Raw genomic sequence first — 25,374 nt, 5'->3', positions numbered from 1 at the left:
CGGCTGTCCCTCGTTACTCAGTCCCCAGCCATCACTATTTTTCCCGGTGTGCCGTCCCTGCCTGACACCAGCATGTGTCCCGTAACATCACCTGTGCCCTGACCAACGCAGTTATTGGGAAGGTCCACTTAACGACTGACACATGGACAAGTGCTTTTAGCCAGGGATGCTACATTTCCCTGACGGAACACTGGGTGAACGTTGTGGAGGCCAGGAGCGAGTCGTACCCTGGGATGGCACAGGTGCTACCGAAGACAAGGATTGCGGGCCCTACTTCCATCAGCATTTCCGCCACCACCTACATTAGTGGCTGCAACCCCCCTTCTCCTCCTCCACCTCCTTCTCCACTTCCACCTCTGAATTCTCATCTTGCAGCACCAGTCAGCCATCAGTCAGTAGCTGGAAGCAGTGTAGCACTGCAGTGGGGAAGCAGCAACAGGCAGTGCTGAAACTAATTTGCTTAGGTGACAAACAGCACACCGCCGCAGAGCTGTGGCAGGGTATAAGGGACCAGACTGAGCTGTGGCTCTCGCCACTCAACCAACAACCAGGCATGGTTGTGTCTGATAATGGCCGTAACTTGGTGGCGGTTTTGGAGTTCAGCAAGCTCACACACATAACATGCTTAGCCCACATGTTCAACTTAGTGGTTCAGTGGTTTCTCAAAACCTACATCAATTTGCCTGAGCTACTGGTGAAGGTGCGCCGCGTGTGTGCCCATTTCCGAAAGTCATCTACAGCTGCCGCCGGTCTGGAAACGCTGCAGCAGCACTTGCAATTGCCAGCTCACCGACTGTTGTGCGACGTGAGCACGTGCTGGAACTCCACGTTCCACATGTTGGCCGGGCTTTGTGAGCAGCAAAGGGCAGTAGTGGAATACCAGCTGCAACATGGTCGTCGCCTTTCCAGTCAGCTTCCGCTCTTCACAAGCGACGAGTGGGCATGAATGTCTGACCTCTGTGAGATTTTACGCAACTTTGAGGAATCAACAAAGATGGTGAGCGGCGATGCCGCTATTATCAGCGTAACCATCCCACTTCTGTGTCTACTGAAACGTTCGCTGCTCACAATGAAGGCGGACGCTTTGCATGTGGAAGAGGTGGAAAAGGGGTAAGACAGTACACAGGGTGATAGTCAGACCACACTCAGTTCGTCTTCTACGCGCGAATTGGATGATGATGATGAGGAGGAGGAGACGGTTGCCTCCGCTACAGAGGGTAGTACCCATAGCAGGTTTATTCCATCTGTTCAGCGTGAATGGGCCGTAGAGGAGGAAGGGGATGAGGAGATTGAGAGTCATCCTCCTGATGAGGACAGCAAAGTCTTGTCTGTTTGGACTCTGGCACACATGGCTGACTTTATGTTATGTTGCCTTTCCCGTGACCCTTGCGTTATACGCATGTTGGCCAACACCGATTACTGGTTGTTCACCCTTCTCGACCCCCGCTACAAAGAGAACTTCTCATCTCTCATTCCTGTGGTAGAGAGGACGAGCAAAATGGTGCAATACCAGAAGGTCCTTGTGGAAAAATTGCTCCAAAAATGTCCAACTGACAATGCTGGCGGCAGAGTACGTAGTTCCTTGGGCAACCGAGGAGGGGAGACGAGGGGAACACACAGCAGTTCCAACAGAGGCAGGGCAACACTCTCCAAGGCCTGGGACAGTTTCATGACACCCCGCCAGCACCCTCATCTTGATGCGCGGCCTAGTGTCACAAGGAGGGAAAGGTTTTGGAAGATGGTGAAGGAGTACATAGCAGACCGTGTCAGCGTCCTCAGTAATCCCTCTGTGCCTTACAACTATTGGGTGTCCAAGCTGGACACGTGGCACGAACTGGCGCTCTACGCCTTGGAGGTGCTGGCCTGCCGCCAGCGTTTTGTCAGAGCGGGAATTTAGTGCGGCTGGGGGCATAATAACTGATAAGCGCATCCACCTGTCAACTGAAAATGCAGGTTGACTTATCAAAATGAACAAGGCCTGGATTGCCCCTGACTTCTCTACTCTACCAGAGGAAAGCGGCTGAACATAAAGACACTTTAAATGTGGCTTTTATGGTGTATTGAATACACTTTATTCCCATGCACCCCTTCCACCACAAAAAAAGGGTATATTGTTCAATCTTACTTTTCTCGTCCTCCTCCTCCATCATATCAACATGCTTATTAGGCTGCCCTCGCTCCTAATGTTTTAGAGGGTCAGCTCAGCAGCAGACCCTCACCCCTAATGTTTTAGAGGGTCAGATCAGCAGCAGGCACTCGCCCCTAATGTTTTTGATGGTCAGATGAGCAGCAGGCCCTTGCCCCTAATGTTTTAGAGGGTCAGCTCAGCAGCAGACCCTCACCCCTAATGTTTTTGAGGGTCACTAGCAGGCCCTCAACCCTAATGTTTTAGATGGTCAGATCAGCAGCAGGCTCTCGCCCCTAATGTTTTAGATGGTCAGATCAGCAGGCCCTTGCTCCTAATGTTTTTGAGGGTCACCAGCAGGCCATCAATCATAATTATTCAAGGGTGTGTATGATGCCCTCCTTTATGTGTAATAAAGGGTGTATTGGAGTGCGGGTTCCTTGTAATTTTTGGCATCCCTTTCACTTAGTGCATAGGTTTTATGAGTGTAGGAGTCCCACTACATGAACAATTGTACCACAATGTGAATGAGGCCCTCCATTATGTGATATCGGAGTGCCTCTTCCTTGTAATTTTTGGCAGCACTTGCACTTTATATACAAGTAAATATACAGGAAAGAATGTTTCCTAACAAGTTTTCCTCTAAAATCGATTTTATCTTCGGTTTTGTGCGTATTATTGTCAGCCTGTAAAAGTGGCGTACAACTCGGACAACATCGTTCCCAGCAGCGACCTGGGAGTCCAAGATGCATCCAGACATCCTCCCCATGCTGTTCCCGAACCATTTCAGTGGTGTTTCCATCAATTTCTGACCTTTTCCTGTGAACCAGACACCCTCCCTTCTTCAGAGCAGGGGGTGCATGGTTTAATGCTCTGGTTCTCCCATTGACTTCCATTGTGCTCTGGTGCTCTGTAGAGCAACTGAGCATCACAAAGTGTTCTACTCAAGCACCAGAGCACTTTGGTGCTCGATCAACACTAGTCCGAGTCTCCTTTTCTGAATGGAGCGGTAATGAGTAGGTCGGTCCACTGTTCATTATCACTTCTATAGGACTGATGGAGTGCTGTCTACCTCCTATGGAAGTAAGTGGAGCAGTGGACAGATGTGCACTACTGATCCATTCAGAGAGAGCACTCGGGGACCCTTCATTCTCAGGATCGTAGGGGATACCGCGAATAGGTGATAAATAATTTTCATGGGATAATCTGGTGATGTCCTTGTATTCTAGATGTAAGGAAGTCATAGACTGTAAAGTACAGATACAGCAAAGTTTATGTGCAACACTGTGGCGCGCTATACCTTTAGCATAGCGCACCAATGTGATTTATATGATAAGCCCTGACATGTCTCTCTTTGTTAACACCCACACTATGCAACTAGCGTACAGCACCATGGCATAATAAGTTAATAGCGTAACATGCCAATGGTTAAGAAGCTTTGCTACATGTGTACTTGCATCCAAGTATTAAAAATAATCCTTGTGGATCGGCAAAATATGGATGATGCGTCTTTTTATTTTGTGGACCTGTTAACTTCAATGGGTCCGTCAACCGCATTTTGCGGCCAAGCATAGGACATGTTCTATCCTTTCTGGAATGGACATACGGAGATAGAAAGCACAAATATCGGACCACGGACCCATTGAAGTCCATGGGTTCGCAAAAAAAACTGATCCAACATGGATGCCACATGGACGTCCTCCGTATTCTGCAAATCCGCACTTTGCAGACCACAAAATACACACAGCTACGTGAATGCCCCCTAATATTGATGATTATCTTAGTTTGTCCAATTACTTTTAAGCCTGTGAAAATGGAGGGACTATGTAAAAATGGCTGCAGTGTTGGAATGGGGTTCATCAATAACATGTAATAGGTTTTAAATCAAGGAAATAGACCTTAGTGGCAAGTGATTGGCTCCAAAAGGCAGCCCATTATGGTATGAGAGCCTGGGCCCACCAGAGTATCCTCTGGTACTCCGGTTAGCCAGTCTGACCCTAAAACCCCTTGAATTAGATCTGAAAGTCTTCACTCCAATCCCACCATGAATCCATTGTGCTGGTGGACAGAGGGTACTTCATGAAAATTTTGTCACTGGCCAAATACTTCTGGACCCAACTATACACATTAGTACCAGCAGGTACTAATGGGGTGTGCAAGCTGTGCCACAAACACCACAGACTAACAACATGCAGGACAGCTCTCACCTCCCAGCAGCTCCCTTACTACTGTATAGTGTCACAACTTGCACACTTCTCATTTACAAGATTCGAATCCGACAAATCCCAGGCATAGTCATCTGTATTGCCATCCTCAGGAGAGGGAGAGATGTGTCTGCTGGGATTCGAACCCACAAACTTCTGTATCAGAGGCAAATCACTTACCCACACAGCTATAAGAGCTGCATAGCCACTGACTGAAAAAATGAGACTTCTACTGTAGACTCTGTTATAGCTGTTATAGCCAGTGTACATCTACACACATGCCAGCTGCCCCAACACATGATGATACTGGGACATGTGGGGGGGAGGACAGAGGCACTTGATACTGGCACAAGATGGGGGGGCATCTATGGGGACACTTACTGGCACATTATTGGGGGTCATTATGGGGGTCCCTTTTTACTGGCACATTATAAGGCCCTTAATCATATCCAGTGTCACCCATAGCCAGTCTCCTGCCCCCCTTAATCATACCCTGTCACCTTTGCCCAGTCCCCTGCCCCCTTAATCATACCCAGTGTCACCCATAGCCAGTCCCCTGCCCCTTAATCATACCCAGTGTCTGTCACCCTTAATTTAAGGGGGGCAGGGTCTAATTGAGGGGGGCAGGGGACTGGGTAAGGGTGACACTGGTTATGATTAAGAAGGGCAGGGGACTGGGTAAAGGTGGCAGGGTATGATTAAGGGGGGCAGGAGACTGGCTATGGGTGACACTGGGTATGATTGTACTTGTTTGCACTTGCACTTAAATTATATGTAATTAAAAAAAACTCTTTGTTACAAAGATTGTTTTCCTCTTTGTGTATGTTTAGGTGAACCGGGGGGGGGGGGGGGGGGGGCACAAGATTAGGTCGCACATGGCGCCTGAACACCTAAGGCCAGCCCTGAGTACCAGCACTCCACAATGTATACTGGTAAACAGAGTATATTTAGTGCTGGTTCTGATTGCTGTCTGAGAATTTGATTTGAGAGAGCTATAAAGAAGAGACTAATTATGTATCAGGCTCCGGCATATATTGTGCTGCCTTACCTTCACCATAGGCCATACTACAATAGTTCCTTTATGAGTAGAAGCGAGCCATAAGTACGGCGTAATGGTCTGCTTTAGCTCACCATGTAAATATGCACTATGCATGCTTTTCTACCACTAAATTACTGAGCACAGAGATTGTAAAAACTCAACTAGAATGTAACTCAAAGCCAAAGTGGTCTAACGAGATTAAGTATATGATGGGGGCAGAATGACTACTTATATACTTCATCTCACTATATGAAATTCATCGTCTTACATTTCCAATTTAAAGGGGTTATCCCATGAGTAATGTAAAAAATGAAAATCATACATCACATAAAACATGACGATCTCTTTCTAACAAAGCTAGAACTAGCCCTGTACCTCACATGGATCCAGAGATCTCCACAACTGCAACGCCCAGTTGCTCCTAGAGGCTCATTTGCATATAAGACTTAATTTTTCTCAGCAATGCGGACACATATGAACATGGGACCAACGCGGATGCCTTCAGCTGCCAAGTGCACATGTAACAGGTCAGCCAGGGTCATAGATATAAATCTGCTGACAGTGGGAGTTTCCATCACTTTGCTTGGAAAGTTTTGCATATCTTTACCTACCTTTCTGGTGAAGGGGGGGGGGGGGGGGTAGTAGACAACCAAATGAGAACTATGAATAATAGAAGTCTTGTAGACGCTGAGCACATAACATCTACTTGGTGCTCGGACAGCTGCTTTTCATCTTCCAGTGCACGTCATGGCACCGAATAGCAGAACGTGGTTAGTCTGCACACAAAGGAGGATCTATTTGATTAGATCCCAGGTGGCGCTCAGCACAGTAGGCAATCACAGAGTCAAGCCAGGAGATAAAGCAGTAATCCAGATCATTCTCTATTGAGGGATTTAATGGAATGTTCTGAAACTGTCCAAAAAGGTAATATTTGGCCCATGTCTGACAATGACAGGTCTGTTGAACAGCGCAGTAAACATTCTTTCATGTTAAGTGCTCCACTGAAATCCATCCCCTCCGATAAAATATAGCAGATCTTCTACTCATACTGACAATGTGGCTGATAACCACAAGGAAATCTGTTATCACTCATCCCAGCCGCATAGTTTCCTTATGGCTAAAACATAGCTCAGAGTCCTGAAACGCTGAATATAGGCATAAACTGAAGGCAGACCCTGCCTTCCCGATCCTCGTGATGTGTGACAGCATATTCTGCTCTGTATTCAGCGGTGAAGGTGCTAGGGAAGCAAATCCATCATGTAATGGCCTGGGTGTAAATGATAGGCTGTAGGGGCTTGACATCTATTTCGATCATAAGTGTGGTCTTCAAAGTTGAAGCCTGGTTGCTGTGGTTTGGTACAGACGTAGCACAAGCGTACTATAACTGCTGAGCTGACCATACACATTTAGAGTCTGTTCACATGTCATCTTGGCCCTATGTTTGGTGTAAATCTCCCATTGAACATATTCATAGGCCCCCATTGATCCAGGGTATACCAAAATAAGGTCCCTCCTGTAATACAGTCTCCCGACTTTCATCAAATAGCCAAAGTCAGGGGAAAGAACTATTGGGCATGTTGAAATCCCATGGGATTGTTCCCATGGGAGATAGGGTGGCCTGGCAGTGGTGTATTCCCTTCTCCCCATTAGAATAGCATGTATGCTCAGCCAAGCATGCATGCTACCCTAGATAAGACGAAGAATGCAGTGACTGGATGAATTTATTTAGGGATGGCTGGTCATGTCACAGTGAGAGGTGGGGTTATCTGTGGAGGACTGCTGATGTCACTGCCGATCTCAGGTTCCAGACTCTATTAACTCATATGTAAAGCATCTCTCTACTGTTGCAAAGAAAGTGCAGGAGAGCATTTTCATTAAAGGGGTTATCCCATAACTAATGTAAAAAAGGAGACATCATATAGTACACGACATTCTCTTTCTTACAAAGCTAGAACCAGCCCTGTACCTCACATGGATCCAGAGATCTCCTCATTCATTGCTCTTCTAGATTTTTATCAAGCTGAAAGCTCAAGAGGAGTGTCTTTTCTGCTGCAGCTCAGGGGGCGTGTCTCAGCTCTCCCTATCACAGCTCAGGGGGCGTGTCCATGCTCTCCCTATCACAGCTCAGGAGGCAGTTGAAGGATGAAACTGAGCATGTGCGACCTTCTCAGTGAGCTGGACAAAGAAATAAGTAAAAAAACTAACTGCAGGTGGCGCTATACAGATACATTTTATTGAATAACTCAGTGGCTATGCAAATTTTTTAATTACATGGAATTACAAAAGTATTCAGATGGAGGTGCTGGTTTGAAAACTGTAGAATATTTTTTGTGGGACAACCCCTTTAAGGACATAACTTCAGGAAGTAAAGAAAGAAGAACAAAAAATAAATTCACATACAAAGAGTAAACTGAAGAAAAAATAATAAATGTTTGTAATGTGTTCTTCTAAAGGGTTATTCCAGCAATTTGACGTTATCACCTATCAACATAAGGAGAATACTCCTTTAATGAAGTTTCCATGGCATGATCATGATAGTCTTGATATCTGAGTATTGGTTATATAAAAACCTATTCCTGGTCATAAGAACCTATGGGAAGATATAAAGAGTGGCCATGTAGATCTATAGATATAGGGTTATTTCTTATATTAGGTGTGGAGAACTAAAGCATCTTCAGAAGAAACATATCATATCATATCCCTGTCCCATACCAAATGCCTCTTAAGAGCACTATAAAACCTGCCAGGACACCTAAGAAAGCTACGAGAGTCCTGATTACCATGCCCATGACTGACCGCCTGCTTTGTACACACACTGATACAGGGAGAGCTGTCAATCACTGTGTGTTGGCGGAGTAATCAGGACTCTCACTGTCTTTCCAAGAAGTCCTGCCAGGATTTATTCTGCTTGTTACTCAGAAATCCTGCTTCCAATAACATAAACCTATATATCATGGAGCTCAATTTCACTCCCCCTGTGAAGTCCTGCTCTCAGACTGGGATGTAGAAATCACCTGACAACTTCATTTTTAGGATAAATATCCTCTTAGCTTAAAGAGGTTGTTCATATTTGAGGGGGGGGGGGAGGTTGTTCCTGGGCAAACCTGTCAAAGGAAGCATACTAATCTGCTTGGCGATGCTGATTCTCCGCTTTCACTGTTCTGCTCACTCAGGTCCCTGGATATAAACTTCCGGTTTGATGCTGCTGCAGCCAATCTCTGGCTGCAGTGGTGACATTATCGGTTGTCGGCCGCTGCGTCAAGATGGAAGTTTACATCCAGGGTCCCGAGTGGAGAAGTAGAAAGAGCTTAAGCCAGCATCGGGAAGCAGTTAAGTATACTTCTCCTTGAAGGCCTGCTCTAGAAGGGGGGTTTGCAAACCCCCCCCCAAAAAAAAAAAAAAAATATGTGCACAACCCCTTTAAATCAAAAGATGGGACTGATTTTCCTTATATGCACTCCTGTTAGGAAATACTCTCTCCCAATGACAGCAGTAGGAACAGAAGCGGAATTAACCGTACCATTCACAAACTTTTCATGATACTGGAGACAAGAACAACATGTGCGAGAGGAAAGAGGGTGGAAGAACCGCTGAGGATGAGGGTTACACTAGAATCCATCTCCAAGCTCCACATGCTTTCTATTTCACAGATAAGAGCAGGCAGCATTACAAGTATCTGACCTCTAACCAAGGAAACCTGCCTGAAATACAAAGGCAATCTGTATATAGTGCTCGTGTGCAGCCATTTACATGTCATATACATATAAAAAGGAATATTTTCAATAAAGGCAGAATTAGAGTCTCCTTGTCAAAATCCACTCCTGGCTCCTGTGTTTAGCCAGATCTTGAGATACTGCAATGCTAAAGGCTATGATAATGTTTTTATTAACATTAGAAAAACTAAAAATCAGCTGGCTCCGAGCCTGAGAGTGAGGTCACCCAGAGGATGTCAATTCAAACCAAGCAAAAAAAATAATAAAATAGTATGTAAAATCGGAGGTTTACCGTGATTTTATGTATAGAAGAACAAGCCTTAAGTGGCGCTTTATCTTTTATTTTATAGCTGTCACATTAAATATACATTTGTTATTCAGCAGAGTCCGGGACATGTACAGTACACAAAGCCGAACAATTGCAAGATGTTGCTCCGAGTATTTCTGTGGTTTATGGCAAGAGCCAAGTCGGAAGGAAAAGACATTCTCAGAATTTTCTTGAAGCAAGATAAATACAGAAGAGAAATACAGATGAAAGATGAAGTTGCTCACCGAGAACGGTGCCAGATTCCTCTTTTCTGGCTCGCTCAGGAGCTGGCAGGCGTAGTCAGTAGCAATCTTTTCCATTTACATGGAGCTGCCTACATTTAGGTTGGTTAGTTGATCCATTTTTCTATTTTACCTCATTGCAAATTTTTATATTTCAAAAAGATGTAAAATGTATAAAATAGCTAGCGGCGTAATCCAGATTGGCAAAGGGGCAGTCAATTCTAGACCACAAACTGAGGCGTGAGCTCCTGTTTTGCTTGGTGATGTTTGACAAGAGAAGGTCTGATGCCAGCCGCTCGGTAGGGTATCCGAACAATACTAAATTCAATGGGGAGAATTTATCAGAAAGCAGGCTTCATAGTAGGAGCTTTGTGACTTTTTTTTTTTACATCACTTGCGCAAATTTTTTTGCGAATTTTTGCCTATTTACACCACTCACTCCACTTTTGAAAAAAATGGCTGGAAAAACGGGCATGGTTAATGAGTTTCACACAGATTTATCACTCAGACTTTTTTTAAAAAAATCATTAAAAAGTCACAAACTCACTTCAGTAGCAGGGTGGAGTAGGAAAATGTGGAGTAATATTTCTAGACAGAAGTGTTAGGGTGTGTTCACATGGTGTCTTTTGCAGTGGATACTTTCGCATGGACACCTGCACTGAAATCTCACTGATTGCCATATGGTTTCTGCTTCCTATTTATTTCAATGGTTGGCAGCCCCGAGGATTGCGGAGCGACAGCCGCACAGAAGAGGGACATGTCCATTCTCAGTGCAGGGGGTTGTGTCACTTCAGCAAGTGGCACTTATCATGTAGAGAAAGTTACTATAAGGCACTTACTAATGTATTGTGACTGTCCATATTGCTTCCTTTGCAGGCTGGATTCATTTTTCCATCGCATTATACACTGCTCCTTTCCATGGCTACGACCACCTTGCAATCCATCAGTGGTGGTCGTGCTTGCACATTATAGGAAAAAGTTCCAGCCTCTCTGGTGGCCGGGATCATGGGAGCTCACATAGGCTGGTGCTAACCCATGGAAACGAGCAGTGTATAATGTGATGGAAAAATGAATCCAGCCAGCAAAGGAGGCAATATGGACAATCACAATACATTAGTAAGTGGCTTGTATTAACTTTCTCTACAAAATAAATGCTACATATTTGCTGAAGTGACACAACCCCTTTAAGCTGCCACTCCGTGATCCTCAGAACTATCTACCAGAAAAGTCGGAGCTGCCAGTGGGATATTGAAAAAATTTCTGTGCAGCTGTCGGCTCCAAAATTTTGCGGTTAAACCCGCGACATTTGATACAACATGCGACATTTGATACATTTGGTGAAGAGTGCGCCAATGCAAAAACTGACTTCAGATATTACTATTGTGATACAGTTCCCCCTAATGCATTTAGGTAGAGATAAGTCTGCTTTGCCAAATTTTTCCCCCTAGATGGGATCAGACAGACTATAATGCAGCACTTGTTGTATGGTCCAAAAGGTCCAAGTAGCGTGACACCTTTACTCTAGTTTTTTCTTTTATTTTTCTCAAAAATTAACTTTAGTTACAAGGTTTCCAAACTTCCCAGACTTTAAAAGAAGAAAGCAAAGACTTGAAAACCCATTGCCCACGTGGTGACTTTATATAATGAAGGGAACCCTCGATCTAAACAGGATTCTGACAACGAGCCTAGAAGCATCGGACTGCAGAGAATCTTAACACCTGACGTCCCTTTAAACACAGTTGAACTTATGTTTTAAGGGTTTTTACCATCCAGCCGCCCCTTTCCTAAAATAAATAAAGTCTACAAAAAGTGATGGAGTTCGACGTGTTCGCCTGTCTTTGTAAACCGGGAGTGATATGATTGATGCAGTAGTAGACTCCGCTGCAGCAAACGTGTTATTCTGGGGATGATGGATTAACCAGTGAGCTTGTTTTTGGCACGGTAAAGACTAACTAATTAATATCAAGTGACAGGCGTCACCCTAATTGACGCCGTCTCCGCCACTGTGCTGCATGGACGTCATCAGTTCTAGCAATAATAACACAAATAAATGGCAGCTACTTAATAATTGGGTGTAATTAGTCCGCTTCTGGAAGACAAGACAAAAATGCTTTCTAATTCTTGGTTTAGGTGGATGAGTTTCCTGCTGCTTCTTCAGCATCTGGTAAATGGTCTATTCTACATCAGCGCCCTTACTCCTGAATAGAGCTTTTATGTTACGTAATTAAGTTCCCCTTTACCATGAGAATTTACTTTCAATAAAAACAAATATTAACGTGAAAAGGGGCAGGAAAATAATACGTGCCTGACCGCAAAATAAGGAAGCGCTGAAGTCGATGGATGAAGGGGGTCTTTGATGAGAAGAATGTGGGATTTGTTGATAGAGGTTCATTTATTAGAGAATCATAAGCAAGATCCATGACAGTAATAATGAGCACTCTTTTAAGGGGAACATCACACTTCAGACACTAAAGACCTGACGTAAGCACGATTATTAGCTACCATTTGCACTAAGCAGTATATACAAAGAGACAAAACAAGACTCGTATAGGGCCCTATTCTGCTGGACGCAAACCATTTTGTCCTGAGCCAACAGCTCCATTGTGTACTGGGACCAGTGGTGCCAAAAGACCGTCCTCCTCAAATGTCACTATATTTGTTCCGACTGAGTGGGAACTACTTAAATGCACTCGATACTACACCAATGTGAAATATGATGTTAAAAAAGTTAGAATTAAATGGAATCCGTCAGATCCCTCAAGTCCCATCAAGTACACAAAGTGAACAGCGCTAACACTAATTTATATGTCCATACTGACCCCCACAAACTGGCCTTGTTTACAGAGGACTTCTGAGCACACACAAAATGGAGAGGACTTTAGGATGAGTCCTCTCAATACATTCCAGGGCTGGTTTACTGGTGCAGAGCAGGAGAATGAGGGTAAATATGGAGATTTGTGATCTAATCATGTAGTACTGTACCTAATAGGGCACACAAGATCAGATAGATTCCTTTTAAAGTACGATATGGACAATATGAAGTTATGGTGTTTGCTGGAATATACAATAACTTCATGAACAGGGAGTTTTGACCATTGGGAAGCCCATGATTGCAAGTACAAGGCGGTCAAGGCTCCTTAAGCACTTTCTTAGCTTAGTACTGCTCCCACCAAGAAACTGTGCAGTAAACCGCTCTATTGCTGTGGATGGGGTTGTTCTACAATACTGATATAGCACTGGATCAGGAGTCGTTCAGCGGAGGGAAAAAGTCTGCCATGTTTTACTTGTGCTGTGGCCCCTGATCCCAGTAAATATTAAATCCCAGTGTTATACCATAACTTCATCAGAAAACCCATTTAAATATAATGCCTAGAAGTCACGGTTGGTTGAGTTGACCTATTTTCTACAGCTTTTCCTTAGGCTCCATTCATACTATATTGACTGCTTCCGTTTGTAACAAAGCCATGATAGTTAAGACAGATCCCCAAATACTCTTATAGATCTTATTGGCCTATAATGGAGTCCAAAACCAAAACTAGGATGGATTGGACAGAACAGACAGACAGATGCAATGATTGAATGAGAAGCTGGCTTACATTTAGACAGGCGCTGGATGCGGCGAGGTTATGTAGAGGCCTACGCCTCTTCATTTCTTCGGCATATCCACCACCAGATATATGGGTTATTAATAATTAATAAATTATTGGGTTATTGATATTAATAAATGACCCCCACCATGTATTGACCCTCACTAGGGTCTTTTTCAAGAGTGTCTATTTGCGCTGACCAGCTGTATGAAAAGGCCGTGGAACTCCGTGAGCGCTTAGATATCTTCATAGGCCATGTAATGTCATGTTCATCGATCACCTGGCCTAGGTGCAGCTCATTTTCATTCAAGTGAATGGGGATGAGCTGCAATACCAAGCACAACTGCTACACAATGTACGTAACTGTGCTTGGTGAGCTATGAGGAGGTCGCAGTGCACCCCAGAGCTCCAGTAAGTGTTGTGGCTTCCTGAAACAGCTGATGAATGTGGGTGCCAGGAGTCAGACCCTCACCTATCTTGAGGATAGACCATCAATATGAAAAGAACCCTTTTAATAACTTGAGTATTGAGTCTATGTTAGAATAGGTTCAACAGGACTTACTTTAACAACTCCGTGCTCATGCATCATTATGCAGTTGTTAGCGTCCTCGGAGAGCTGATACAGAGCTTGAGCTGTAGCACGGTGAACTGCGGGGTCACTTGATTTCAGGTACCGTACCAGAGGAGCCACGGCGTTAGCTTCTCCAAATGCCACTCTATTGTTCCCCCACCTGCAGCAACTTGATATTGCATCGGCCAAGTGGCGCCTTAGTTTATCATCCGTCTAGAGAAAACAAAGAAGATCATGTACTTTTTTTTTTTTTCGGAGCAAGGCTTGAAACTATACAAGACATTTTTTAAAATTTTCCTTTGAAAAAGTCATCATTTTCTTTAAAGATCCCTTGGCGGGTAGGATAATGCTTAAAAAATATGGAGAGATTTTCACGCTGTGGTAAAGAAAGTATTCGTGTTATTGGCTTTCCACGAACAAGAAGCAAGGGGTTGTCAAGCCTTAGGTGCCATCAAAATCTTATGAGTGAAATTTTATCTCAGGTTTTATTGCCGTCTTCAGCATGCTGTTTTTTGTGCGCAGGGAGGGAGACGTGGACTTGCTAAGATTTTTTTTAGCAGCCAGGTGTCATGGGAGTGATAGGAGCGAGACACAGGGTTAGGAGCTTGAGGCCGCAAGTCTTACTAGCAGATCCTTTTTCAATTATAGACTCACATATTAACTTTTCATATTATATAACAACCTACTAAAATATGATATAAACTCAGGACCTTTTAGGAATTCATTTATGCCTTATTAACGTGCCAAAAACAACAATGGTGGAGCAAATAAGAAACGACTGGGAACAATGAAACGGTTAATATTTGAATGGAAATTGTGAAGAAAAACATTTTCTATAGCAAATTTCCAATAACCATAAGAAAATATATTAAGTAATATAATATGTATTAATGTGTGAAAATATAATAATACACTAATATCTAATATGCATTATTGTTATTGTTGAAGAATACAATACATTGTGACAGTGTTTTATAATTTTTTTTTAGGAAATGCAACACTTATATAAAGGGCATACAATAATCTGGAATTCCCAGAAATGTATGGTCTAATTTCACAATTCCAAACCTTTACTAGTCCGGGTACATAACAGAACAGATAAATATAATAGGGTATATGGACAGGAGCTGTCTTTATGAGGGAACCTCGTTAATACCTAACAGGTCACTCATTTCAAGACATTATTTAGTAAAAGTTATTTTGCCAGCAATTACAGATTAGATAGATTTCCATTCCCACAGCACCGAAACAGGAAAAACTAAGCATTACACAATGTCCATTTAAATCAATGGGTTGTCTGTGTAATGCAGGACAGGTCCTCCAGAGCAAGAGCCACTGTTTGAACTGCCCTCTATTCTGGCAAAGACATGAGGAGCCCTGCTATTAACTCAGGATACCCTAATCGACTATATGAAAACCCCTTTAAAGTGTAACTGTCGTTTCAGTTCATCTTCAATATAGTGCAGGAACAGAGAGGTTAAACATTCTTGTAATATACTGTAATAGGGAAAGTGTTTCTTTCTACAAGAAAAAAGGTGTATACAGTTGTCTTAGCAAAGCTGTAAATGAGTATTGCTAAAGAGAGACTGTCTTCAGTCTTTAGTTCTACTGAGCGCTGAAGACGTCTGTGTGTAGCATACCCCGCCTCTTGTCACTACCCCAGTCCCTGACTATGTATATGTGCCCTAACTACCACTGCCTATCACCCTGCTTGTCTGACTTGTTACACAAAGGTATCTTCAGTGCTCAGCAGAATACTGAAGACTGAAGACAGACTCTGCTTAGCAACACTTAGTTAGAGCTTTGTTAAGAAGACATTTTACACCCTGGTTTCTAGTACAAAGAAGCATCTTTCCCTAATAAAGTAGATTACAAAGAGGTTTAACATCCTCAGGCCCGCTTTTGCCATGAGGCGTGATGAGAACATCTTGTGCTGGCTTTGAAGGGGTGGCATCGGCACAGCATGTGGCGGATGCCCCCCTTGCCAGTGGCGCTGTAGTCTCCCTTTATAAGATGCAATGTAGCTTATAAAGGGAATACTACCATAATAGAAGTGCTCACTAGTATGCAGGAGGTGGGGGAGTGAAGAGCTGTGAGCGCTGTACTTACCCCTTCTCCTGGTTGTTCTTCTCAGGTCTCGCGCTGCTGTGTCCTGGCTGCCTGCAGCGTCAGGATATACAGTACAGAGCGCACTGTGACCTGACGCTGCAGGCAGTCAGGTGACCGTGCAGCGTGGGCCCTGAGAAGAGATGAGAGCCAGGGAGACTACCGGACAGGGTGAGGAGCAGCGGAGCAAGAGAGGTAAGTTAATTTATTAATTTTACAGTCTGATCTGAGGTCTGATATGGGGGATCTGAGGTCTAATGGGGGTCTGAGGTCTGATATGGGGGTCTGTAAGTCTAATGGGGGCCTGGAGGTCTAATGGGGGTCTGATATGGCGGTCTGGAAGTCTAATGGGGGCCCTGAACATCCTTGTCCCTATACAATATTAGAAAATAAACTGAAATGACCGTTACACTTTAAGGGTGAACCCTGTTAACTGACAAGATTAATGAGAGACGCCATATAGGCATCAGGCAATGGCTATATTTTTTTTAACTATCCGCTTACAATATTTCCGTACGACAGATCAGAAATCATGGCTACACTTGCCATTATAGCTGTTATGTAATGTCTTATTTGTATGCCTCTGGCCATGAGGTACACAGCCGTAACACTGTACTGTATTCATCGAAATGATTTAGTGGTTTGGAGAGGGAATCCAGGGGACATTTTTGGTTTATCAGCAGTTTATTGGAGGGATATCCTATCTTCTGAGGCCTAAATGGCCAGGAATTGAACATTTACTTTTATTAGTGCTGAGGACAAGTGATTCCCAGGATTCTCATTCTGATTTTAGTACACGTGGCAAGTGTGGCTCAAACACAGCAGCTATTTATTACAGCTATTCTAGATGACTGGCCGTTTCAGTATAGGTTGTCATCATCCGCCCTTCCTTTCTGACATAATGACCCAACACTTATTCTCTTGGACACTAAAACATGTCTGAAATCAAATGCCATTTAATGTTCGGACTATTTATATTGATACAGACTTGCAGGAATTTTTATGTTTTTTCATGAGAACTATCATGTAACATGGGTCGCGTTCATGTACATACCGTGTTTGCCAGCGCTGATAGCAAGGGAACCACTCCATGATCTGTTATGACTGCCAAATTCTCCTCGTCTTTGGCTATGTTAGTAATGGCCGCGCAGACGCTCGCCAGGACTTCTATGTGTTCGGATTTCAACAAGTTCACGATAAGTTCCAAACCACCAACAAATGAACGAACCATTTCACCAGCGTCCTAAAATAAGAGAAGTCACTGAGTATGTTTATCATGTAGTCAAGCAATATATCGGGCTCTATAATAGGAGACTCTTATGGCTCGGGACCAAATGTCTTCAGTGAAGGTACTTCAATAGTGATTACTGACTTCTATAGGACAAGTGTCTACATCTCAGTCCCAGAACAAAAATAAAATAGGGGATTGAATCCTACTGGGTTTGTAGATTAAAAGAAAATGGCAATGCTATGAGTGGGCAATGCAAAGGTATAGTCACATATCATGTACATTGCTTCAAGGGGTTATCTCATGATTATTGTAAGAAAAAAAAAACATCATATAGGACATGACGATCTCTTTCTAACAAAGCTAGAACCAGCCCTGTACCTCACATGGATCCAGAGATCTTCACAATCATTGCTCTGCTAGATTTATATCAAGCCGGCAGCTCAAGGGAAGTGTCTGTTCTGCTGCAGCTCAGGGGGCGTGTCCATGCTCTCCCTATCAGAGCTCTGGAGGCAGTCAAAGATTGGAACTGAGCATGTGCGTCCACGTCAGTGAGCCGGACAAAGAAATAAGATAAAGAGCAAACAGCAGGTGGCGCTAGACAGATACATTCTATTGAATAACTCAGTGGGTATACCAAATTTTTAATTACATGCAATTACAAAAGTATTCAGATCCAGGTGCTGGTTAGAAAACTGTAGAATATTTTTCTTGGGATATCCCCTTTAATGGGGTTGTCACACCTCAATAATTGATATTTATGTTGTGCAAAAGTGTTATACAAGTCACTTACCCATATATCTTTTTATTGGGGTTGTCCCATCCCATGCTATAAGTGTCAGTGTGCTCAGCTATTGTTGGAAGTCCCATAAGCAGTGAATGGAGATCAAACCAGGCGAGCACAGCCAGCCGTCCATTTACCCATAGCAGTGAATGGAGGGTGGCCACGCATGCGCATCTTGCTCTCCCTTCACTTCAGGACCCCAGTCTGGATACAGGAGCGGATCCCAGAAGGTGGGACCTGCACACCTATTTGACATTTATGTACAAGCCATAATTGTCTCAGATGGGAACAACCCTATAATGATGTAGTTGTGTTTGACAGATCTAACACTGTTTTTATATTGTACAGTACATTGACCTTCAGATTGTGATGTCATTATACATATATCTACCAGCATTTGATATCACTGATGGTCAGGTACAGTTTTGCTCCAGAATCTTAGGGTATGTCCAGTTAGCTTCAATACCAGACACAGCCCTTGGATGGATGTGATGGTCTTTCTGGACAAAAGAAGACCTCTACAATGCACACTGTAAGACACCTCATCAGGTACTAATGTTTGTGTTGTCTCAAACTTATGTCCAGGGAACAGTTAAAGTCCATGTGGCATAGGTTAATAATGGCACCTCCTGATCAGCTGAGCACCACCAGGTGGTCACGACCATGACGCCATCTGGTACACATATGCTATGATTATAACAGCAAGATGCCTTTTGGCCAATAAGGCCAGAAGGCACCATTATTAGAATATATCATGCACTTATCAAGGATGCTCTGAGTCATTACTTTTAGATAGTTGAAATGAGGTCATGGCAAGGGTTCGCACATTTTCCAGAAACAGTCTCGTCCTTGCCCACGGGCTGTCTTTTATTGTGGTACATTCACTTGATTGGGTATCAGCTGCAATACCAGACGCAGCCCCAGGACAAGAGTGGTGCTGTTTCTAAGAAAAAATAGAATAACCTTTCTCTAATCTCAGACGAGCCCTTTAAGCCCCAGTTTCAACACAGTAGTCCTTCCACGTTCTGGATTACTGTATGTACTGTGGGCTTTTCTTCCTTCTGGAAATCAACAAAATCAGTTCCAAACAGCATTGATGTTTGCATAAACCATGTGCGTCTGGGAACATAAAAACTGTATACACACACAGCATAATGATATTCCTCCGGCTAATAATGTGGTAATATCAAAGCATATTTAGAATTGTGCAGAAAGAAATGTCTCGCTTCACATTCCATTTAGACATAACAAAGGCCATTACAGTATTCTGGTTGGGAACGCTCATTTATTACTAGGAACCGGCTCGTTTTATTTCTGAATGGCAATAATCTAAGGCAGCTCTTCAAATGTCTTAAACAAATTAGGCCGTTTACATTTTCCAAATTAGATTTTGTTTGTAATGGCTAATTTTGCCACAGACTTGGTACAGAAATCTACTTAGGAACCTCTCCTAATTGGGTTATTATCAGCATATTTTTCCACTAAACTTCTCATGTGGGATTCTTAAACATTGTTTTATTTAAACCGTTATCACCACCATCTAAAATTACATTTTTTGGGTCTGGTTCTGAGGAGCATTTCAACCTGAATCATGTTCTTTTGGTTGTTATGTTCCAGAGCCTTCATCATTCGGAGGGAATTGAGGCTCCTGGTCGTTGGTTTTTATTTTCAACAATTGGCATATTCGGAAAATGCAACTTTGTGTAATTGATAATGTGCCCAGTGGGGTCTTCTAGGTACAGCGTGCCTTGGGGATTGTACGGTATTTTGTTAGTCCTTCTCAGCTGCGTTTTCATCTCACCCGGAAATCCAATTTACTGATTCTGTGTTTGATAAATAAAATAACCAAAAACAAAAAGATCCATAACAATATATTTCATGTTCTCATAACTCCATAGAAATGAATGGAGCATACTGGGAGTCGTAGTTTCACCAGAGCTGGAGTGCTGGAGGTCAGCCATCACTAGCCTATCCTAAAGATAGGTAATCAACAGGAGATCAGCAGGGGTCTAACTACCATCCCCCCCCCCCCCCCCCCCGATCAGCTGTTTAAGGAAGCCACGAGGCTCATATCGTGCTGATTTTGAACACATGTATGGGGAGGACCCCTATGATACGGGTGCAGCCTACTAATGTTTTTATATATAGTGAATATTTTTGTATAGCACGATATGCAGCAAAGAGCTCACGTAGAGCTCAAAATGGGTCTGCAAAAATAGACCGCTAAGTATCATTTTATAAAGATGGAATAAAATATTGATGGATTTTATGTGAGCCTGGAATTCAAGTTTTTGCCCTTACAGCATCCAGCTCCATCTCTCCCTGCAGAAGTGGTCAGAGACCAGTGACTGATCTGTAATGGCTTCTAGTTGAGAGAATTGCCTTTGTTATAAATAACGGGAAAGAGTCATAAAAAAAAGATAATCAGATTCCTGACCACTGTAGAATAATAACATTTTCTTTACACTTTACATATTTTGAATGCTCTGGTTACATTTTCAGGGATCAGTTTTTCTCTATACTCTATAAACTGTGAATTGCTCATAAAATGTCAAAAAGCACATCTTATAAAAGTACAGACATGCAGAATTCAATCACCTATGCCAAAATCATTTCATGTCCAAAACCAGACTGAACAAAAGATACCATAAAAATATCTTTCCTGATGATCCAAGATACGCATGTTCTAATACAACAGCCATAATTTCATTGTACGGATGTAGCAGAGTTAATACTCAAACTCTGAACTCAAATTTCTTAACTCCTCGTGATATCCCAAAACAACAGCCACTGAAAAGCCATTGAAAGTCTCAGCTTTATGTGTTTCAGTGTGACAGTGTTTCACGGACAGCACGCGTCCCCATTCAATTTTATGCGTGTATTCAGACATTAGTTTTTTGGCACGGTCCGTGGGTCAGTGTCTTTATCACCGATGCGTGCTCTATTTTGTATGTGTTCACGGATCCATCACATCCATTATAGTCTACGGGTCCGTGAAAACCACGGATGCAAAACAGACAGCAAAGAAAACGGACACACGGACCCAACACGGATCCTTCACGGTCAGCTTCATGGATGCATCACTGACCACCTGCTCACGGATTTGAGCACGGACACGGACGCGTGAATGAGGCTTAACAAAACTAGTTTAGTTAACGCGTCTAGTTAAGTATGTGTGTTAACTCTACTACTCTACATCTGTATCAAGAATCCAAAATGTTGTCTTCGTTTATGTGACATCATTAGTAATTATTCTGCTGGTATCTTTATTGAGCATTGTTATTTTATTTACCTGCTCAACATTTTATGTTTATTTTGCACCAAATTCTCAAAAAATCATTTACTTATTGATAAACATCACATCTGCCGGCACCATTACACTGTTATTAAAGGGGATGTCTACTTTGGACAAACCCTTTTGTTAGAAAATTCACAAGAAATTAAGTTGATCACAGGTTGTCCAGGGGCTGGATACTCTAATCGGGGACTGCTTTGGCATTTTTAAATAGCAAAATACCCTCCTTGCACACATCTTTATCTATCTTTTTACTCTAGCCAGAACTAAAGATGACACTATATGGCAAGAAAATTAACTCATATGCCAAGGATGCACCCAGTACTGGAGGGAACACTGCAAGGATAATAAGCTCTATAATGTTATATCCGTGGCACCCCGCCTGCCACCCAGCACAAAAGGCGCAACAGCGACACCTGCGCAGAGCTGATGATGACTCGCACTCCCAGCAGATGCATGTAAGGCTACTTTTACATATGCATTTATGCTGTCCGGTTTGAGATCGAGCAGGGGAAAACGCATCCGGTCGAATAATACAATTGGCTGCATCCGTTGTGAGCGGATCCAGTTGTATTATACTAAAAATGAAGAAACCGTATCCAGCACTAAAACCATTGTAAGTCAATGGGCGCCGGATTCAGTTTTTTTTTGTGTCTGCAAAAACTAGATACGGCACCATTGACTTATATGTTTTTTTGTGCCGGATCTGGGTTGTTCAGTTTCCCATGCCGGACACAAAACTGCTGCTTGCAGCGATTTTGTGTCTGGTCACAGAACGCAACAAACCAGAACGGAATGTATTCTAATGCACTCCATTCCGGTTTGTTCAGTTTTGTCCCCATTGATAATGAAAGTGGACAAAGCAGAAGCAGCTATCTCTAAATACACATGCACACTCAGCCAAACATGCATGTGTTGTGAATGGTGGAAGAGTCGACTTCTGGCGGGTGGCTTATCTCCCTGAGAAGAAATGGATTGGCTGTGTTGAAAACCAACAAGCTGCCTCTTCTCTCCCCTGACATCTGAAACATAGAAACAGAATGTGTCGGCAGATAAGAACCATTTGGCCCATCTAGTCTGCCCAATATACTGAATACTATGAATAGCCCCAGGCCCTATCTTATATGAAGGATGGCCTTATGCCTATCCCATGAGGGAAGAATTGGGAAACCGTCTATATACGTTGTGGATGGTCAGAAAATCTCACCAAAATCGGTGGGTTCGGCTGACAAACATCTAACATGTATGGCAAGCTTCAAACTTAATTAAAAGTAGACATGGGCATTACCATGTCATGTATAGATCAACATTGGGATTACTGTACCCCAGTCTGAAACTAACTGCTGGGACAGTGGAAGTTCAACTTTTCTACAACTTCATTGCAATCTGAGGAGCAATTACCCGTTACCCACAATGTTCCTTCTTAAATTTATTGTTTCATATTTTAAGATGTAGAATCAGGTATAATGTAATAACTCTGGAATTTATCCCTTGGAATAACTTGAGAGACTCTGCGAGACATGTTGATCTGAAGAGGTCTTAGATTTCTTTGCTCGTAAATTTTGGGAGGGGGATTTAGATATACCAATTCCTTTATCCTGCTCAATACATAACGTGCTCATCCTCTTTATGTCTTTCATCAAAGGCATGAAAATAGGATCTGCATGGCATGATTTCACATTCCCAGGAGGACTCGTGAGATATTATAACTTTATATGGTATTGTCACACACTTTTTCACAAAGGCTTGAAGGTGTTCATACACAATGTTGGTCTTGGTCAGGCGTCTCCAGTTTCTCTGTTTATTACCTCGTTCACTTCAAGGTACATTTTCATTTTATTCTTTTTGTTGGTGGTGTGACAATTTTAGATTTCTCAGATTCCCTTGTACGTTACAAACTTTTCCCATGCAGAATTGTTTCTTAAGAAAATGAATGACTATGTCGCTGACCAAAATCAAAGTCTCAACCATACTCTATAAGTATGTCATAAATGTTGAGAGCCTACCAGCTGTTCCTGGTGGGAGGCAACTTTTTCACTACCAAAGTTTTATAAACTTTTTCAACCAAAGTTTATTTGCAATAACTTATTATGGAAAAGCTGATGGTCTACTTGAAGCATATCCTTGTGCGGGACAGATACAGTAGTTCTTTCTACACTAGTTAAACCCCTAAAAAGTTGGATGTAAAGATCAAACTTGTAATAATTTTAGGTTTTTGGGATATCCTGCTTGATGCAGGCTTGTGCTGTACATGACTTCATATCGTATAAGAAAGAACGAGGAACTAAAATAACTAACTCCTTTCGGTGCCCCAGTGCCCAGTTTTTTTATAGTGACATTTGGATCTCATAGTATACACAGGAAAACAATCTAGAAAACAAAGGGGGTACAAAAAGTTGTGCAACTTAAGGTGCCTATACAACTTCACTAGCTGTCAGCTGCAATCTCTCCTGACTTGGCGGTTCAGCCAAACCCATATTTGTTTTCAGTGAAGCACGAGGAGAAAGTCGGTACCAGGTATCTCTGGCGGTGGCTTATCTCCAAGAAAAACAAAAGGATTGGGCAAAAAAATTCAACCTGCTCAATCCTTTTCTCGGGAGCTCCCCATACACAGTAGATTGTTGGCTGATAAAGCTGAAAATGGCAGGCTCATCTGACGATACACTAATGTGTCAGCACACAATAGACAATACAGCTCCAGGCTTACAAGCTTACGGAGCAGGTTCCTTTTGTCTTTAGAAAACATCTATCTGAGTACAGACGATTGGATTGGATTTGTCGGTGGCAAATTTGACATGTACTGTCTAGGGGATCTGCTGCAAATCCGACACTTTTTTGCTGTGGATGTGCAGTTGGATGTACCACAGATTCGAACAAGGATTAGCTCAATCCATTAGGGTTAACCTTACAGCTTCTAATCTACCCTAATCATTTTCTTAAATAATTATTTTGATTTCTTCCAGTGCATGTGAACAGGCTTATATAAACCCTCCTCACATATATTGGACGTGATTTGTTAGTGGATTCAATGAGGATTTTGGCACAGAATCCACATTGAAATCCTCATCAAATCTTGAACAAAAGAATTAGCTACATATGAAATACTATCCCTGATTCTAAAAATGAGTTGTGCTGTTCTCTATTTAAATCTACATCATGGGTTTCATTACAAACAGAAACCACAATGCAGTGTTGCACAATGGACACCTCTGGAGACCGACAGACCAGTTACTTACAAGGATCTGCTGGGTTCCGACGCGATGCATGCAGCTCTATTCTTTCCATCCAAAAATAATGAATTTGAACATAGCCTGAAGCTCTTTTACACAGATGTTGCTCCTGGTCCTTACCTATGCCATTTATAATACTGGTGTCTTCTTATGTGGCAAAGGGGTCATTGGGTCCTAGACACCAGTGCCCATGTTCAGCCACTATGTCTGCATGCCCCATAGGTACACTGTCAGCACAATATTAGTCACTCTGCTGAGTTACTTGAATAAATGACACGTGTCTGGTCGGCAGAGTTGCGGTACACTGCAAAGTGTGAATGTATTTCTGTGTAAAACATGCATTTACTGTATTTTGAATGCACAAGTTATTGATTGGCCATATCCACAGCCACCACCAGATGGGGCTGGTGTCACCCTCCACATATAGAGAGGGAGTACAGAGTACTAGAAACTAGTCAGACAGTCTGAGCTTAGGCTCAGAAGTGAGAGGAGCACATGTCATTCATTTATGAGCCAAACTAGACCCGGATCCATCCAGAGCTGGGCCTCAGAGAACCACTACAAGAGTAGGCCAGATGTAACAGAGACATTATTGAGAAAGTTCAGTAGAAATAACTTGTCTAAAAGGACTTATTGACTCTATGATATGCATGTACAGGAGTTACCTCCAGTGCCTGAGCATACCAAATAACAGTTTGGCCCATGGTAAGAAATACCCACATCCCAAGGTGGATTCTGTGGACATGTGTTGTAAGTACGGCAAGCTATTCAAAAAAAGGAGCAGAGTTTTTGCCTGCTGTTAGGGGGAACTGCCCTGCATTGCTTTACAAGATGTATTACACCCCATGCTGGATGCTTATGTCAGCTAGAGAAGCACACAGTAAGAAAAACTACTTTAAAGAGATACTATGGCCTATCAACTACCTGTGCAGCTGTGAAACCC

General features: G+C 42.8%; 1 protein-coding gene across 1 annotated transcript in view; it reads right to left on the bottom strand.

The window, feature by feature from the left end:
• Nucleotides 1-25,374, bottom strand: part of ODAD2 (outer dynein arm docking complex subunit 2) — a 145,880-nt gene that overhangs the window by 2,777 nt on the left and 117,729 nt on the right. The window contains exons 18-19 of the mRNA XM_040434342.1: nt 16,949-17,137; nt 13,780-14,001 (exon numbers count right to left, since the gene is read on the bottom strand). Of these exons, the coding sequence (XP_040290276.1) occupies nt 13,780-14,001; nt 16,949-17,137 (411 nt within the window). The remainder of the gene's footprint in view (nt 1-13,779; nt 14,002-16,948; nt 17,138-25,374) is intronic.

This window comes from Bufo bufo, chromosome 5 (genome assembly GCF_905171765.1).
Source record: "Bufo bufo chromosome 5, aBufBuf1.1, whole genome shotgun sequence".
NCBI lineage: Eukaryota > Metazoa > Chordata > Amphibia > Anura > Bufonidae > Bufo > Bufo bufo.
The sequence above is the reverse complement of the archived record's forward strand: the minus strand, read 5'-3'. Positions and strand labels throughout refer to the sequence as shown.